Below are 15,589 nucleotides of genomic sequence, written 5' to 3'. Positions count from 1 at the left end.
GGTGGTAGGTTTGCCATGTTCAGTGGCCTTGGTGGACGAAGGAGTTGTATAAGTCTGTGTCTCCTTCTGTTGTTCAATGGAAGCCTTGGCATATTTTTGAGCTTGGTCTTCACTTAAATTGGAGGCGGTAGAAGGGTAGGTTATAATTGCATCTACATGCATGCAATCTGAATTGGTTAGCGTATGAGATATAGAAGAAGATTTTGGAGTGGATTTTGCATGGCAAGGTTTTGCCACTTGTCGTATCCTATCCTCCATTTGTTCATTTAGAGACGTTTCAGTGGACAAGTGTGGGTTGGCATTTGTATGCTTTTTGTTTTTAGTGGTTATCTCATTAGTCGAAATATAATCAGTATTGTTGGGGTCATTAGTAAGATGACTTGGATATTTGTTACTAGAAGACATGTTAGAGACTAGGTTAATGGGATTAGTAGGTGTATTATTACAGTAGCACTCTTAGATGTGTCTAGATTACAACTGGACTGCTGCATGTCAAGTTTATTGAATAATAAAGTATTATTATTAGGAGGGTTAGCATCCAAAACAGTGTGCTCATTGCACAACTTTGAGAAGCTGTTTTCCAGTTGGAAACCAGCTGTATTATCGTCCAACATGGCTTTGGTGGAATTGGCCATATGAGTATGATTCTTAATACCCTTGTTTAAAGACAAGGTATTGGGATGCTTATTGACAAATTTAAATTTTTGGGTGTTGATATACTTACCAGTTGAAGCATTGAATAATTTAATGTCAATATCTGCCTCCATAGATGTCTCCATTCCTGTGTTTGGAATTTTCCTAACTGACCTTCTTGGTTTCTAAAAAGATACGGTGTGCAAGTTATCCTCATTGCTTGATTTATTAGAACTTTGAGTGTCTTGAACTTGGACAGATCTTTCTTTAATGTTCTCCCTCTGGGACTGTGAGTTTAATACCATAGAACATTGGCCTACTATGTGTCCTATTGAACCACAATTCTTGCGCAAAATCTTGTCTCCTTCATATTCAATTATTTGTTTGTGTTCTTCGATAAAAATGAACTTAGCCACTGGTTTGTTCATTGGGAATTCTACAAAAAGCCTAGCATATCGCCCTCTCAATGTGGAGGATGTACATGCATCAATTTTTAAGAGTCTCTTAATAGAGTTACTAATTTTTTGAAGAATGATCCCATCGTAGAATTCAGTAGGCTTTTGGTAGCCGGATACAGATAGTTGTGCATATTTGTTTAGCAGTGGATGCTACAAAATTTGGTTCCCACCTTTGGCAAGATAGGAAGTGACCAAAGATAAACCATGGTCCATTTTGTACGACTAGATTCATGCTATCTTGTTTTTGAAATTTTGCAATATAGTAGTCTAATCCCAAATCGATTAGGGGAAAGTTTTCGTTTACTTTCCACAGATCCTGGACCTTTTTTTAAGGGTTTGGTGAAGAGTTCGTTTGCCTTGTAATTTAATGATTATGGAATATTTCCAAGGCATATACATTCGTTCCTTATCCTCTTGTGAAAGGGTGATTTTTTCTTTCCTAGTTGTATTGACTTCCGAGTGCCTTGGTGAGGAGTAAGTATCAGTACCATTGGGTAGGGATACGGTGGATTCAAATATGATATTCGTCTCTTCAGTTCCCTTAAGTAACTTGTCTTTAAACGTGTTTTGTTGATATCCAGAATTTTTGGTGCTATCATTGATGGTAATGTCGGGTGGTTCGGGGGGAATAAGAATCATTTCTGTATCTGTATCCATTTAGATTGATTGTGACTGTTGAGTTGGTAGAGGTAACCTTGAGTTTTTAGAAAGAAGGGGGAGCTTCTCTCTCTACCCTCTAGTTTTCCCTTTGATCTGGATCTAGTTTGAAGGAAAGTAAACAATAGTCTTTTCACTAAATTCTGCTAAAATTCAAGAGTGTCGTCACGTGCTACCGTGGTAGTAATAATGGACCATATGTGCCTAATATTTGCAAGACTAAAAGATATTTTGTGATTAAAATAATAATGGGTTCGAATATATTTTTGTACTTTTTTTTCTTCCTAGAGTCGGTAGTGTAAAAAAAAATTCGGTGACAAAGTTGAAAGGACTTGCATACACTAATCTGGAACGTTTAAAGTTAAATTATTTAGTTTGACGCATCATTTTCATCAATCAAAGCATAGTAATAAACCAAATGAAAAAGGGAAATACACAGTAACTATCTTTCCTATAAACCGTCCAAATCAAACGACATAAAAAATAAACTAAACCACACAAACAATTAAACCAAGCTACTAAAAATTGCTGCCATTATCAAACTAAAGAACCAAACTAAACCACTTGAACCACCCATAATACTAGCTGCAGCTGATTTTGTAGGAGCTGGTGCTGGTGAAGGCGACGACATTTTGACAGATGTCTTATTGTGATTGGGAGATAACACAACAACAATTAATTTCTGGCCATTTTTGCAATCATCAGCATGGCCACTTATGAAATAGAATGGACCTGATTTTGGAAACTTGAATTTGGAATGACCATTTTTGAAAGCATGAATTGGCTTGTTCTTTTTGCATTTGATGTAATCATCTTTGTGAACTATGAGAACTGAATCATGGCCTTTCTACTGTACTTGAAAACTAAAATGAGAAAAAAAAATCAAGAAATCAACTCATTTAAACAAGAAAAACCTAAAAAGAATGAAATAATAAATAAATGAAATTAACTATATGCTCTGATAGTGTAAAACGTTATAAGATTATTTAAGAAATAACTACAATAATCAGAGGTGGATCCAAGATTTAAATTCTATGGATTCAACTTGAAAGGTTTTTAGCATTGAACCTATTATTTTTTTGGGTTCATATTTACAATTTTAATGAATTTTTATATATAATTTTTTACTCCGTGTCGAAAGTTATGAGTTCAGTTGAACCAGTGGTTCGAACACTACATCCGCCTCTGACAATAATAATGTGCAAACAAAGTTAGACTATAACCTAAAAAAAAAAAAACAAGTTGCCCACCACGTCAATATGTTAGAATAATACATGTATACATGTAACACCTATACAAAAAACGTATATGTATTTAGTAGCGGATGTAGCCTTAGTGTTAATATGATCTAACACGTAATATAAATATGTGTGTGTGAAAAATAACAAAGTTTTAAAAAATATTAAATTCTGAACATATTCAGTACTAAAAATCTCAAATAATTAAAATAATGAATTCGCGTGTGTATGTATACCAATAGTATCATTGACTTGAAAGCGATTTCGTTCAGCCCAATGATTGTATGATTCAAAAGGCTTTAAAATCCAACCATTTTTGCCACCAGCATGGAATGTATAAGCTTGAGATGAGCAGAAAAATTCCAAGAAAATCAGAAATAAAAAGCTAATATATAAAGGATATTCCATGATTTCAGAAACTCAAAAAGAAGAGTGAAAAATTCAGAGAAATATGGTAAACAATTAGGAGAATTTCGAGGGTTTTATTAGGGGAAAATTACTAGCAATATTTATAGAGATAGTGTATGAATTTACCGTTGGGTTATTTTGAGTGTACGTGGAAAGTCTTAGCTGTGAATTTGTTACTATATGGTAAAACCTCATAAATTTGGTGAGGTAGTGTTTAATGATGAATAAATTGTATTTTCCAGAAAAATATTTACATCTGGCCTTCTATTGGAGAAATAAAATGTCATTTCAAATTCGAAAATACGTTTTTCTTAACGGTACAAAAAAATAATAATCACACTATCAATATATTTTAACTTGTTGTAATATGCTGTTTTTCTTATTTTCTAAGTAATAGGACTAATTATTACGGACGGTCATCTATAGCTATTTTTAAGTTAGCTGATAAAATAAGATATATGTTATTTCTTTCGCCTCGATTTTTATTATTTTGCTATTGTTACTGTTTGTTGATACCAGTAGTGGAGCCACCTTATTAGAAGCAGGGGCGGAGGTAGTGTGGTGGCTACGGGTTCGGTCGAACCCAGTAGCTTTTGTTTAAACACTGTATTTGTATTGAAAAAATTATTAAATATATAAAAATATTTAATTGCGAACCCAGTAACTAAAACGAGCTAGGGTTCGATGATGAAATTAGAACTCATAACCTTAAAATTCTAGCTCCACCTCTGATTAGAAAGGGTGTCAAATAACATCGCTTCGCTGGAAAAATACACTATGTAAGTAGATAAAAAAAAATTATATGTATATATACTATATATTGATTCCCCTTAATTTCCTAGTATGTTTACTTTTATATATTTTGACATCCTTTAATGAAAATTCTGGCTCCGCCACTGGTTGATACTACTTTTTTTATTTTTTCTTGAGCCGAGGGGTATATTGAAAATAACCTCTCTATCTTCTCAAGGTTAAGGTAAGGTTTACAGATACACTACATTCCTCAGACCTCATTTGTAGAATTACATTACGCTGCTTGTTATTGTTGTTGTTGTTATACTTGTATTGTAATTGTGTAAAAGTTGGAGCAACTCAGGGTGTGTTTGGTATGAAGGAAAACATTTTCCGGAAAGTGTTTTCTAATTTTCCCATGTTTGGTTGGCTTAAATGTTTTGAAAAATATTTTTCCTATTATCTACTTTCCTCCAATTGGAGGAACATGTTTTCTTTATCAAGAGAAGAGAAAACATTTTTCAAAACTCCTTCTCAATCTTTCTCACCCTATTTCATACCCTCACCAACCCACTCCACACCCCCACACCCACCCACCTAACCCCACACAATGCCCTCTCTCCAAAAAGATTTTTTTTTCCGTCATCACCCACCCTACTACCCCACCCACCCTCACCCCCACCCTGCACAATTTTTTTTACTTTTTTTTTTGTAATTTTCAAATTTCTGTTTTTGCTTTTTTCTGCATCCTCACCTACCCCACTGCCCCACCTCCCTCCCTCCCCCCCTTCGGAATTTTTTTTAAAATATATTTTCAGTTTTACTTTTTTCATCTTTTAGTTTACATGTTCGAAATTTTACAAGTTTCAAAGTTATGATTTCGGAGGTTTATGTGTTTCGAAGTTTAAGGGTTGAAATTTCGTGGTTTCGAAAGTTTGGCGGTTCAGAAGTTTATGAAATTTGTGGGTTTGGAAGGTTGTTGGTTCGAAAGTTTATGGCTTCATGTTATTGTACCGAAATTATTTATGAATACTCTTGAGAAAATATTTTCCTTAATTTACGTATCAAATACCGAAAAATGAATAAGATTACTACTTATTTTTTCAAAAAAATAGTTTCTTGGAAAACATTTTCCGTTATACCAAATAAAAATAAGGAAACTACGAAACGAATTGTTATAATTACTCGGAAAAAAATGGTATGTATGCTGGCGACAATGTAATTTTAAATTCGAAAATAACGTTTTTCTTAACAGTATAAATATTTTATTCTCAATGTATTTTAACTTATTGTAACCTGTTACTTTTCTTATTTTCTAAGTAATAAATCTCACTTTTTATTAACGGTCATTTTTAGTTACAACCAAGTCTAATCTTCACCAAAACCCCTCAAAATTGAGATATAAACTCTAAACCATATTCCCAATTATTTTCAACAACACCCAATCCAAACAAATAATGATTTTTGAAAACCCAAATTTGAATTCAAAGCTTTCAAGCTTTTTAATGGCTGTCAATGGTGAATTTATAGCGATTTTGATTTGTAGCGATTTTGATTTAATGATGGACTGAGATTTTGATTTATAGCGATTGTGAGAATATCGAAGAACAGAATTTGATTATAAATTGAAGATAAAGGATTTCCGTGATATGATTTGATCTCCTTTCCGTTTCAAAACTTGAATTTAATGTAGAATCAATCAATCCCAAGATTCTTTCCTGATTTTTCGCGCGTTATTAAGAGAAAATTCTGCCCTATTAGTTCCTAATAAACGAATGGTACAAAAATTATAGGAAAAATATGAACTAGGCAAGTAATTTAGATACTATGCACATATTTAACAATAAAGTTTCATACATGGTAAAGGAAGGAAAAAGTCCCAAATAAGTATGGATGACTTATAAGATGGATACTGGTTAATAGAAGTCCAAGAATCTTCACTTGGGGTGAATCTTGAATCACGAGTCATACAAATACTCCTTTTGTATTCCTAAAAGTTGCTACTTTAATAATCTCAACCTTTTGTCTCTTACCTTGTAAAAAAAAAAAAAGAATCTTGATTGGTCCATATATAAAATGGGGGGAAAAAATATCTCAACAAACATTAATCATTAATTATTGCAAAACAAGAAAATTATCACCATTTTTCTGTCTTTCTCTTGCCCACCATGGGCGCTGAAGCTTTCTTATTGTCATATTTGAGGAGCTTCTTTCTATATGTTCTTTTCTTCATACTACTTTGCCGGCAAATTCTTTGACTCACTTTTCTCTCTCTTTTGACTTTTAAAACACTATATATACACTTGTGTGCATAAATTCATTTGTGGGTATTTGTTCAAAATTCGAAAAATTCAATCTTTATACTCTTTTTCTTAATGGCTACTGACGAGGAAGCACCCCTTGTAGTTGAAAATCCCAAAAATCAAAACCCAATTGTGAATCATGAAAGAGATATTCATATCCTGAGCTGTGCCTTTTTATTGATTTTCTTGGCTTATGGGGCTGCTCAGAATCTTGAAAGCACTATTAATACGGTATGATTTTTGAGTATTGTCTTTGTTATGAATTTCAGGGGTTATTTAGTGTGAAAATGTTGATTTTGGATTGAATTTGCATGATTTTAGAAGTTGAAGTGGATTTGAGTTTGAGGTTTTTTTTGTGTTTCAGGAAGGAAATTTAGGGACAACTTCACTGGGGATATTGTATTTGTCATTTATGTTCTGTTCAATATTTGCTTCATTGGTGGTTAGGAAGCTAGGATCAAAGAATGCTTTGATCCTTGGGAGTACTGGCTATTGGTTGTTTGTAGCTGCCAATTTGATGCCCAATTGGTATGTTTTTTTTTTAATGTCTATTGCATTTTGCTTTTCCAAAATTAAATGTTTAACCAGTACTGGAAGATTAGGCTATTGAGCTGGCAGCAGTAGCGGAGAGTCAAAATTTAAAGAAGTATATACACGAAGAAAAGGGGATTCAATACGTAGTATATATACATAAAGAAATAATTTTTACCTATCTAAACATTATATTTTTTTGGCGAAGGATGTGTGGCTCTGCACTCGCTGGCAGTGATTGTGTGGTGCAAATCCAATTTAACTCGTTTCATTAAGCGAGTTTTGATTGTAGTTTGGTTTTGTGTTTTTTTTTTGCAATATTTTGCGCACTTGTGAATCCTTAATGTGAGTAAAAACATGAATCTTGTACTCTATTGGACCAATTATAGAGGTCTATTAGGCTTCATAATTCTCGTCGTGTGGTTGTGCCATTAGCCACGAAGAGGTTTGTTGTAGTTGGCTTTTTGCTTATTTCTTGTCGGAATGATCTAGGCTTGAACAGTTGTGCTTAGAATTTAGAGCAAGCCATGCAATAGATTTCAAAATGGGATTTAAACAGTTAAGGAGGCAATGGTAGACAAACTCCAATCTTTTTTTGTTTTCTTGCAGTATTTGTGTGCTTATGAATCCTTAATGTGAGTAAAAACATGAATCTTGTACTCTATTGGACTAATTATAGAGGTCTATTAGGCTTCATATTTCTTGTCGTGCGGTTGTGCTATTAGCCATGAAGAAGTTTATTGTAGTTGGCTTTTTGCTAATTTCTTGTCGGAATGATCTAACTTGAACAGTTGTGCTTAGAATTGTTAGAGCAAGCCATGTAATAAATTCTCATAAATGGCATTTTAAAAAAGAAGGCATTTAAACAGTTAAGGAGGCATTAGTAGCTAGCTGACTTGCCGACAAGAATTATATGCTAGCTCTCAGTTAGAAGCCAGCCAAACCTATGTTATAGTCATCCTTTTGATGTTTGTAGAATTAGCAACTGCATTATCAGGGACAAAATGCCAATTTTATGAACTTAGGTGTGAAGGAGGGACTATCTCTTATTCAAATCAAAAGTCTCCTCTCTTAGGTTATACCAGAAAGACAAACTGAAATCTATGAAAACATAGAGTCAGACTCTGGAAGATGGAAGAAATGCTCGAGGATTTAGCTGTGCTCATAGGTCTACTGGATGTGATAACTGAAGCCCCTAAACAGTAGCAATGACTGCTTGCTCTCTCAGGGCATGTGATGCCCAACTGTCTGCCATTGTGGATGCTTGTTTTGTTGAAAGCAAGCCATAAACAACAAATATCTCTACTTGATAGTAGTAAACTAGTAATAATGCACCATAGTGTCAAAAACCTGAATGTTCTCCTTCACCGTACTATTTTGAGGCGTATTCATATATCATTTTTGACCTCCAAATGTTTGTGTACGATAGAAACTTTAACTACACTCGTGGAATTAGGCGGACAGAGGTAAAGGATGCCATGAAATATATGAGAATTAGAAAAGCTTGTGGTCCGGATAATATCACTATAGAGGTTTAGAAGTGTCTTGGAGAGGTTGGAATAGAATGCCTCACCAAGCTATTCAATGTTAAAATAAAAAGTGGTAGGATGCCTGACGAGTGGACAAATAGTACCCTGATCCCAATTTATAAGAAAAAAGGATAAACTCAAAGCTTTGCAAACTATCGTGGCATTAAACACATGAGCAATACGATATAACTTACGAAAGAGTTATAGACTGTAGACTTAGGAATATGACAAGAGTGACCGAGAACCAATTTGGATTTATGCCCTATCACTCTACAACATAAGCTATATTCTTGCTAAGAAAATTGATTGAAAGCTATGGCGTAAGGAAGAAAATATGCACATGGTGTTCATCGACCGAGAAAGCATATGATAGAGTACCACGAAAGGTCCTTTAGTGGGTGATGGAGAAGAAATGAATGCATATTAAATGTATAAATGCCCTAAAGGACACGTATGAAGGAGCCGTCACTAGCGTGAGAACAATAGTAGTAGATACAAAAGAGTTTCCCATAATAGTTCTACACCATGGATGAACACTGAGCCCCTACTTGTTTATCCTAGATGTTAACTTTAGTCCATTTACACAATTTTGCGGTTTTCTTGTCACTCTCCTTTTTATTCTACCCACTGTTTTTGTCGATTATGTTTTCTTTTTTTAATGCTAACAACTTATAAGGTTTTGTGTATTTTGTTCTTAAGACCTATAGTTTGTTTAAGATATTCATGATATTCAAGTATCGTCAGTTGATTAAGCTATCTTGTAGGTATACCATGGTCCCAGCTTCTTTGTACCTGGGTTTTGCTGCTTCTATAATATGGGTTGGGCAGGTATGACTTCCTTTTAGAAGTTGGATTTTGTTTTGGGCTTTTGGCTTCAGCGATAGCCTTAATCTTGTTCTTTGTGGTTAGGGTACGTATCTTACTTCCACAGCGCGCAGTCATGCAAGTGATCATATCTTAAACGAAGCTGTTATAATTGGTAAATTCAATGGTGAATTCTGGGGAATGTTTGCAAGTCATCAGGTACTTTGTATGAGCTTTGCAAGTAAATTTTCTTGATATATTTTCCACTCACATGATAGTTCCATGAACGCAACAACCTTTTCTCTTGATTTGCAGTTTGTCGGAAACCTTATCACTCTAGCTTTGATGAGAGATGGAGAAGTAAGGATCTCCTCAGATTAAGTGCTCAACTGCTCATCCTTGTTTGTTTTTCATTACGATTTGTTAGTTTTGTGTTGCTACAGGGAGGAAGCACTAGTGGCACAACGACACTTTTCTTAGTTTTTATTGGTACCATAACTCTCGGTGCCGTTCTTATGTGCTTCTTAAGTAAGAGAACTGGTAAAGAGGAGACAGGACTACAAGACTCGTCTGCTAGTTTCTTTTTTTCTGTGGTAACTTTGTTCAAGTCTATCATTACCCTTCTACAAGACATAAGAATGCTCTTGGTCATCCCTCTTATTGCGTATTCAGGCTTACAGCAAGCATTCGTATGGTAAAGAATACTTCTTATAGATCATTGGAGTAGAATTTGCAGCATCTTATGCTGTTCCATTATTTTAATTGACAATGTGTTTCAGGGCTGAATTCACAAAGTACATTGTTGTGCCTACAATGGGTGAGAGTGGTGTTGGTGGTGCAATGGCTGTTTATGGGGTTTTTGATGCAATTGTAAGTATGCAAATGCACTAACGAACTAATTCAATCTTTAGTCACAGGTTCACTTGAACAGGGTGTTGTTTGACTGTGTTCTTTGAGCAAACTAATTCAATTTTCTGCTGTTGTGGTGTGTTCTTTAGTCCTACGAAGCAATTAGAGCTGTAAATTTGTCCTTTTCAGATTCTCTTTAGTTGTGTCCCTAGTCTGTTGGTGAGCCTTTTATTTATAAACTTTATTCTTTTTGGTTCTTTTCTTTTTTGCTTCATTTTATTTTTAAAACTGAAGATCTGCAATAGGAAACATCTTAATTGAATGCTAAGGTAGTTGTAGTAATGAAAAAAATAAAAATAATATATATATATATATATATATATATATATATATATATATATATATATATATAGTGGTCCGAGGGAGTAATTGTAATCTCATGGGATAGAAGTGTATTGGCAGTGCGAATGAGCACTAACCTAAGTAATCGATCATCCATAAAATTTTCATTGTAGACTGACAAATGCTGAATTTGCAATGTTCGCTTATTACTTGATTTTTTCTTACTGTGTCTGGAACAAAATTTATTCATGTTTATGTGAAAGAGAAATTTTAAACATTAGACAAGGAAAAAAAGGACCTGATCCATTGTAATGACATATATACTATCGTTGGATGGACATTGTTTCAGTGTTCTCTAGTGGCTGGGCATTTTACCTTTGGTCTCTCATCTATCTCGATAATTGTCTCGGGTGGAGCTTTAGTTCAGGCTGCTGTATTGGCATGGATTCTACTGAGTCACAGGTTCGCTTCGTGTAATGTTCCCTTGCTACTTTTTGGAAGAAGTTGATATTGGCACGTAAAATCCTATTGTTTCTCCTCTATTGTAGTGTGACTGGTGGAGTTCTCGGCATACTATATCCGCTTCTCATTGCAGCCTTGTGGGGCATAGGTGATGGAGTCCTGAATACACAGCTAAGCGCATTGCTCGGGATACTCTTCAGGGATGATCTGGTACTAATTTGCCAACTTATATTTATCATTTTGACATCTCTTGATATGTAGTTCATGGAAATCTCCTTAAAATACATATAGAAACATACTGCTAGACGCTAGTAATGGAAGTGAATTCTTAAACATCGAACACATGTTTCAATAATGTGTTCACCCTAATTTTATTTGAGGTTTGTCCAAATAAGGCGGTATAAACATCATCGTCATTTAGGATTCATGTTAATCATGTTCTGAATTTTATTCAGACGCTTACTATTCTCTTATGTTGCTTAAAATTGTGGCTACTTTTCAATGGATGATTGTTTCACATATCAAATATCTATTCATTTTGTGTTAAACAGGAAGGAGCATTTGCGCAGCTTAAGCTTTGGCAGAGCTTTGCAATCGCCATAGTCTTTTTCCTCGGCCCCTACATTTCATTGCAGACGATGCTAGTGATTATGTTCGCTGCCCTTTGCTTATCCATGTCTGGTTTTCTTTTCTTGACTCTCAAGGTAGAAAAAGCATTCTCATATCGAGCTGTCTAAGGCGAGGCCAATGGGACATTTAGTGTTGTATCAGCTATGCTATCATCTTGCTCTGTAGTGTTGATAATCCATCTTGTAGTAATATTTGTACCTGCTTGCTGCAGTGTGTTCTATTCAACTGAGTTCTCCAGAAACCCATTTCACATTATCTATCATGTGTTTGCTTATTGAGCTTAGTACACCGGGCTAACCGGTAAAGTTACTGCCGTGTGACCAAGAGGTTATGGGTTCAAGCTGTGGAAATAGCTTCTTGCATAAATGCAGGGTAAGACCGCATATAATAAACCCTTGTGGTCTGACCCTTCTGCGATCCCCGCGTATAGCGAGAGCTTAGTGCACCGGATTGCCCTTTTATCTTGTGTTTGCTTATGTTCTTTCCATGTTATTCTTGAAGTCCCTTGTTTCAATTGCTTAGAATAGTCAGGATAATATTCTATTGTATTGGACTAAAAAGGCCCATATTTCAGTGGATATAGAAAATATAAATTGAAATACTTTTTTCAAGTCAAGCTATAACATCAAGGGTGTCCGAAAAATATTTTCTAATTTTTCATATTTGATTGGCGTAAATATTTTGAAATTCATTTTCCTTATAAACTCATTTTCTTTCAATAGGAGGAAAATGACTTTCCGGAAAATATTTTTCAAGACTTTTTTTCAACCTTCCCACCCTGTTCTCCACCTCCACCCTCGCCCCCCACCCCACCTTGCCCCTTCCCCCTCTTGTGCCCACCCCAACCTCTCCTGCCACCCCACACCTAACATTGCCATCGTCACTTCGGCCCTTAGATCCAGACCTATCACACTCTCCTATTTTTACCCATTTCATCTTATATAGTGTTCGTCTAATAAATTATATATTTTTCAAAAGTTTTACTATCTAACCAAATACCGAAAAATAAGCAAGCAAAGTACTTATTTTCCAAGTAAAATATTTTCCTTGATACCAAACACACCCGAAGTCGGTGTAAATATTTCTCCATTTCAAATTATGATAGCTTAAGGAACATAACACATGGAAAAAGATAAGTTTTGACAATAGGTTAGTGGAGTATAAGAAAGGATAAAAAATTTCATCCTATTTTTAACTCATGATTCGCCACCTGTTATTATGATTTTGTTACATTGGGTTAATGGAGTACTGTTATTATCATAGTCATCATGACTAACATTATGGTTATCATTATCCTTATCATTGTCACTATCATAATCATCTCATTATCTTCGTTATCTTTAATTTCATTATTTTCATCTTTTTCGTTTTACAACAAAGAGAATTTTTTTGGGGAAAAGTCTTTGTCAGAGATGAGAATGGGGGCACTAATTAGCTCGAACTATTTATAGCTAAGAAAATTAATTAAAAAAATATTTTTATTAAGTTCGTTGTCTGTAAAGTAATGGATGCAATTGGTATTATGTATTCATCAACCCTAAAATTGAAAAATACAAACACCTAAAATTGAAGGTCAAGTGCCCTATAATTAAGCACCTAAATTTAAGGTAGTCAAAGCGTATTATCATGTTGAGCACTTAAAACGAATCCTCCGAATATTTATGCTAAAAGATCATATTTTTCTCACCAACCCCATATAAAAAAATTCTAATTCTAATAATAATAGTGCCATGTCCACGTTGTCTACCAAAATAACCGTTCCTTTTAGTTGCAACTCTCCTTTGCTATCTCACCAAACTACCAAAACATTAGCTTCATCTTGTTATGAGGAGTTAGTCAACAAATTATCTATCCATTATAGTTACAATTTAACTTATATACTGTAATCTAATTTTACACTATCAGTGTATTTTAATATATTTTAACAGGCGATCAATCTTATTTTTTAGATTATTAATATTACTTTTTATGAACGATTATCTGTAATAGTTTCTCTCCCCGTATGAGGATAGGAGTAAGGTTTATATACACACCACTCTGCCTAGACCTCACTATATGGAATTACACTAAGTATATTATTGTTGTCATTGGACGATTATCTGTAGTTATCTTTTAGGTGACATATAGTACAAAAATTCTTTTACACTATCAAAGTATATAAGTTAAGCTTTAACAATAACTAAACTACTTGGAACCATGTTGTGTGCTACATTTTGATAGTAGTTCACTCCGTGTGACCTATAGGTCACGTGTTTAAGCCGCAGAATTAGCCATTGATACTGTACTAGGGTAGACTGCTTACGTCACACATCTTGGGGTGTCATTCTTCCTCCGACCCTGCGTGAACCAAGAATACTTCATGCAGTGAACTGCCTTTTTATTTTTATTTCGGTAGCCCGATAATTTTAAACTCCAACAACTAAACTACTTGAGATCATGTTGTGTGTTACATTTTGAAAGTAGTTAAGATTAGGTCCATCTTTCCCATAACAACCAATATCCTTATTATACTTATGTTTGACCAATAAACATGTAACCCCATTATATTCACTCCTCCTTTTCCAAACAGAATTATTTTCTAGCAAAATATGAGCTTCATTTTCTTGAACTCAATTTATCAAAGGCTCTCTTTAAAGCTACCATTGTTATTCTATGCTGCAACATGGACAACTCTTTTAACAATTATAGTAGCTGTGGCTTCTTTTTCGCCGGAATTAGCCTTTGTTTCGGCGATAACGCCGTCGTCTTCGTTTTCTCAGGCTTGTCATGATAGAGGATCTGTGAGAATTCCATTGGATCTTCCATTAGAGATTTTTTGTTTCCCTACTGAGGTTTTTCAGAGGTCTAAAATGGATTTGCTTGTTCCTCCTATTTTTGCTGCTACTATTGTGGCTGTCTCGGCTTATGTAGTTAAAGCTTTGGCTTTGTGGGAGGTTGATGGTGAAAATAATCAATTTTGATCTTTAAACTCGTGCCCTGTGCTGGTGGGGAATAGCAGGTACGTCGTGAAATTAGTTGCGCTCGAGCTTACGCGAATACCATTTCCAAAAAATGGCATTAATCAATTTTGGTTTTTCATGACTATGTTAGATTTTGTATATTAGTTGGGGATTTGTTCACATTTTATTATTGATTCTTGAAATAATATTCAGTCTCTAATTTCTTTGGATGAAGATACTAATTTCTTGTTGGTGTATTGCTCTAGATGAGTAAAGATTTTTGTTCAGTAGTCGACATTTTCAATGCATGATAAGTTCACGTTTACATCATTAATTTGTTATTGCTGCAGGTTGATCATAGTCATGCGAGTTGCTTCTTGAAGTAAATATGCTCGTCTTAAAATAAAATTTGAGTTTCATATAAATAATATTTAATTTTTTTGGCACTAAAATAATTACGCCTGAATGTTAACACTAATTGTATCGTATTAGAAAGAAATTCTGTTTATAAAGGCAACACAAAATTAGGCTGCTCAATTTGTTAATGATTCTTTAAAAGATGTGATGGATAACTTGGTGCCCACTATAGCAATTTGAATTCCTTGAAATTGATAAATATAGTGTATATCCTTTCCTAATCTTGGAATACCAAAATAAATTTAGAGTCGTGTAACATTTTTGGCGAATTTCACGACAATGTAACGTTAATTCCAGACAAGTCTTACGATAAAACACACGAGAAATATTTGATATATAAGGAAACAAGCTTAAATTTTAATGTTGTGGATTTAAATTCAAAATGAATAGTATCACTAGTAGATGTGAGATTGTTACATTTCATTTTTACTATTCCGATAATATTGGTAAAGCTAAAGTTCATGAGATTTGTGGTGGCACGTACACCTTGAACTAGATATATGGGTCAAAATCAGATCGAGGACTAAGTCGTGCAGAGTTGGGCGAGGAGAGTGACCTGGAAATCGTTAAGTGCGGCATGGTCGTAGTCAATCAGTAACCTCATGTGCCGAGTAGCTCGACAACCAGTCGAGCAGTAGAGTTAGGAATAACAGCTAG

General features: G+C 34.5%; 1 protein-coding gene across 1 annotated transcript; it reads left to right on the top strand.

Annotated features, from left to right (window-relative positions):
• The first annotated feature begins 6,232 nt into the window (after positions 1 to 6,232).
• Positions 6,233 to 11,831, top strand: LOC104212094 (UNC93-like protein 3). Its single transcript, XM_009761279.2, has 10 exons — positions 6,233 to 6,660; positions 6,794 to 6,957; positions 9,254 to 9,317; positions 9,399 to 9,512; positions 9,609 to 9,653; positions 9,737 to 9,987; positions 10,073 to 10,163; positions 10,834 to 10,946; positions 11,033 to 11,156; positions 11,498 to 11,831. Exons 1-10 carry the CDS (start codon positions 6,502 to 6,504, stop codon positions 11,681 to 11,683), a joined length of 1,311 nt encoding a protein of 436 aa, XP_009759581.1. The 5' UTR covers positions 6,233 to 6,501; the 3' UTR covers positions 11,684 to 11,831.
• The last annotated feature ends 3,758 nt before the right edge of the window (positions 11,832 to 15,589 follow it).

This window comes from Nicotiana sylvestris, chromosome 7 (genome assembly GCF_000393655.2).
Source record: "Nicotiana sylvestris chromosome 7, ASM39365v2, whole genome shotgun sequence".
In the NCBI taxonomy this organism is placed as follows: domain Eukaryota; kingdom Viridiplantae; phylum Streptophyta; class Magnoliopsida; order Solanales; family Solanaceae; genus Nicotiana; species Nicotiana sylvestris.
This window is presented reverse-complemented; position numbering and strand designations above follow the sequence as displayed.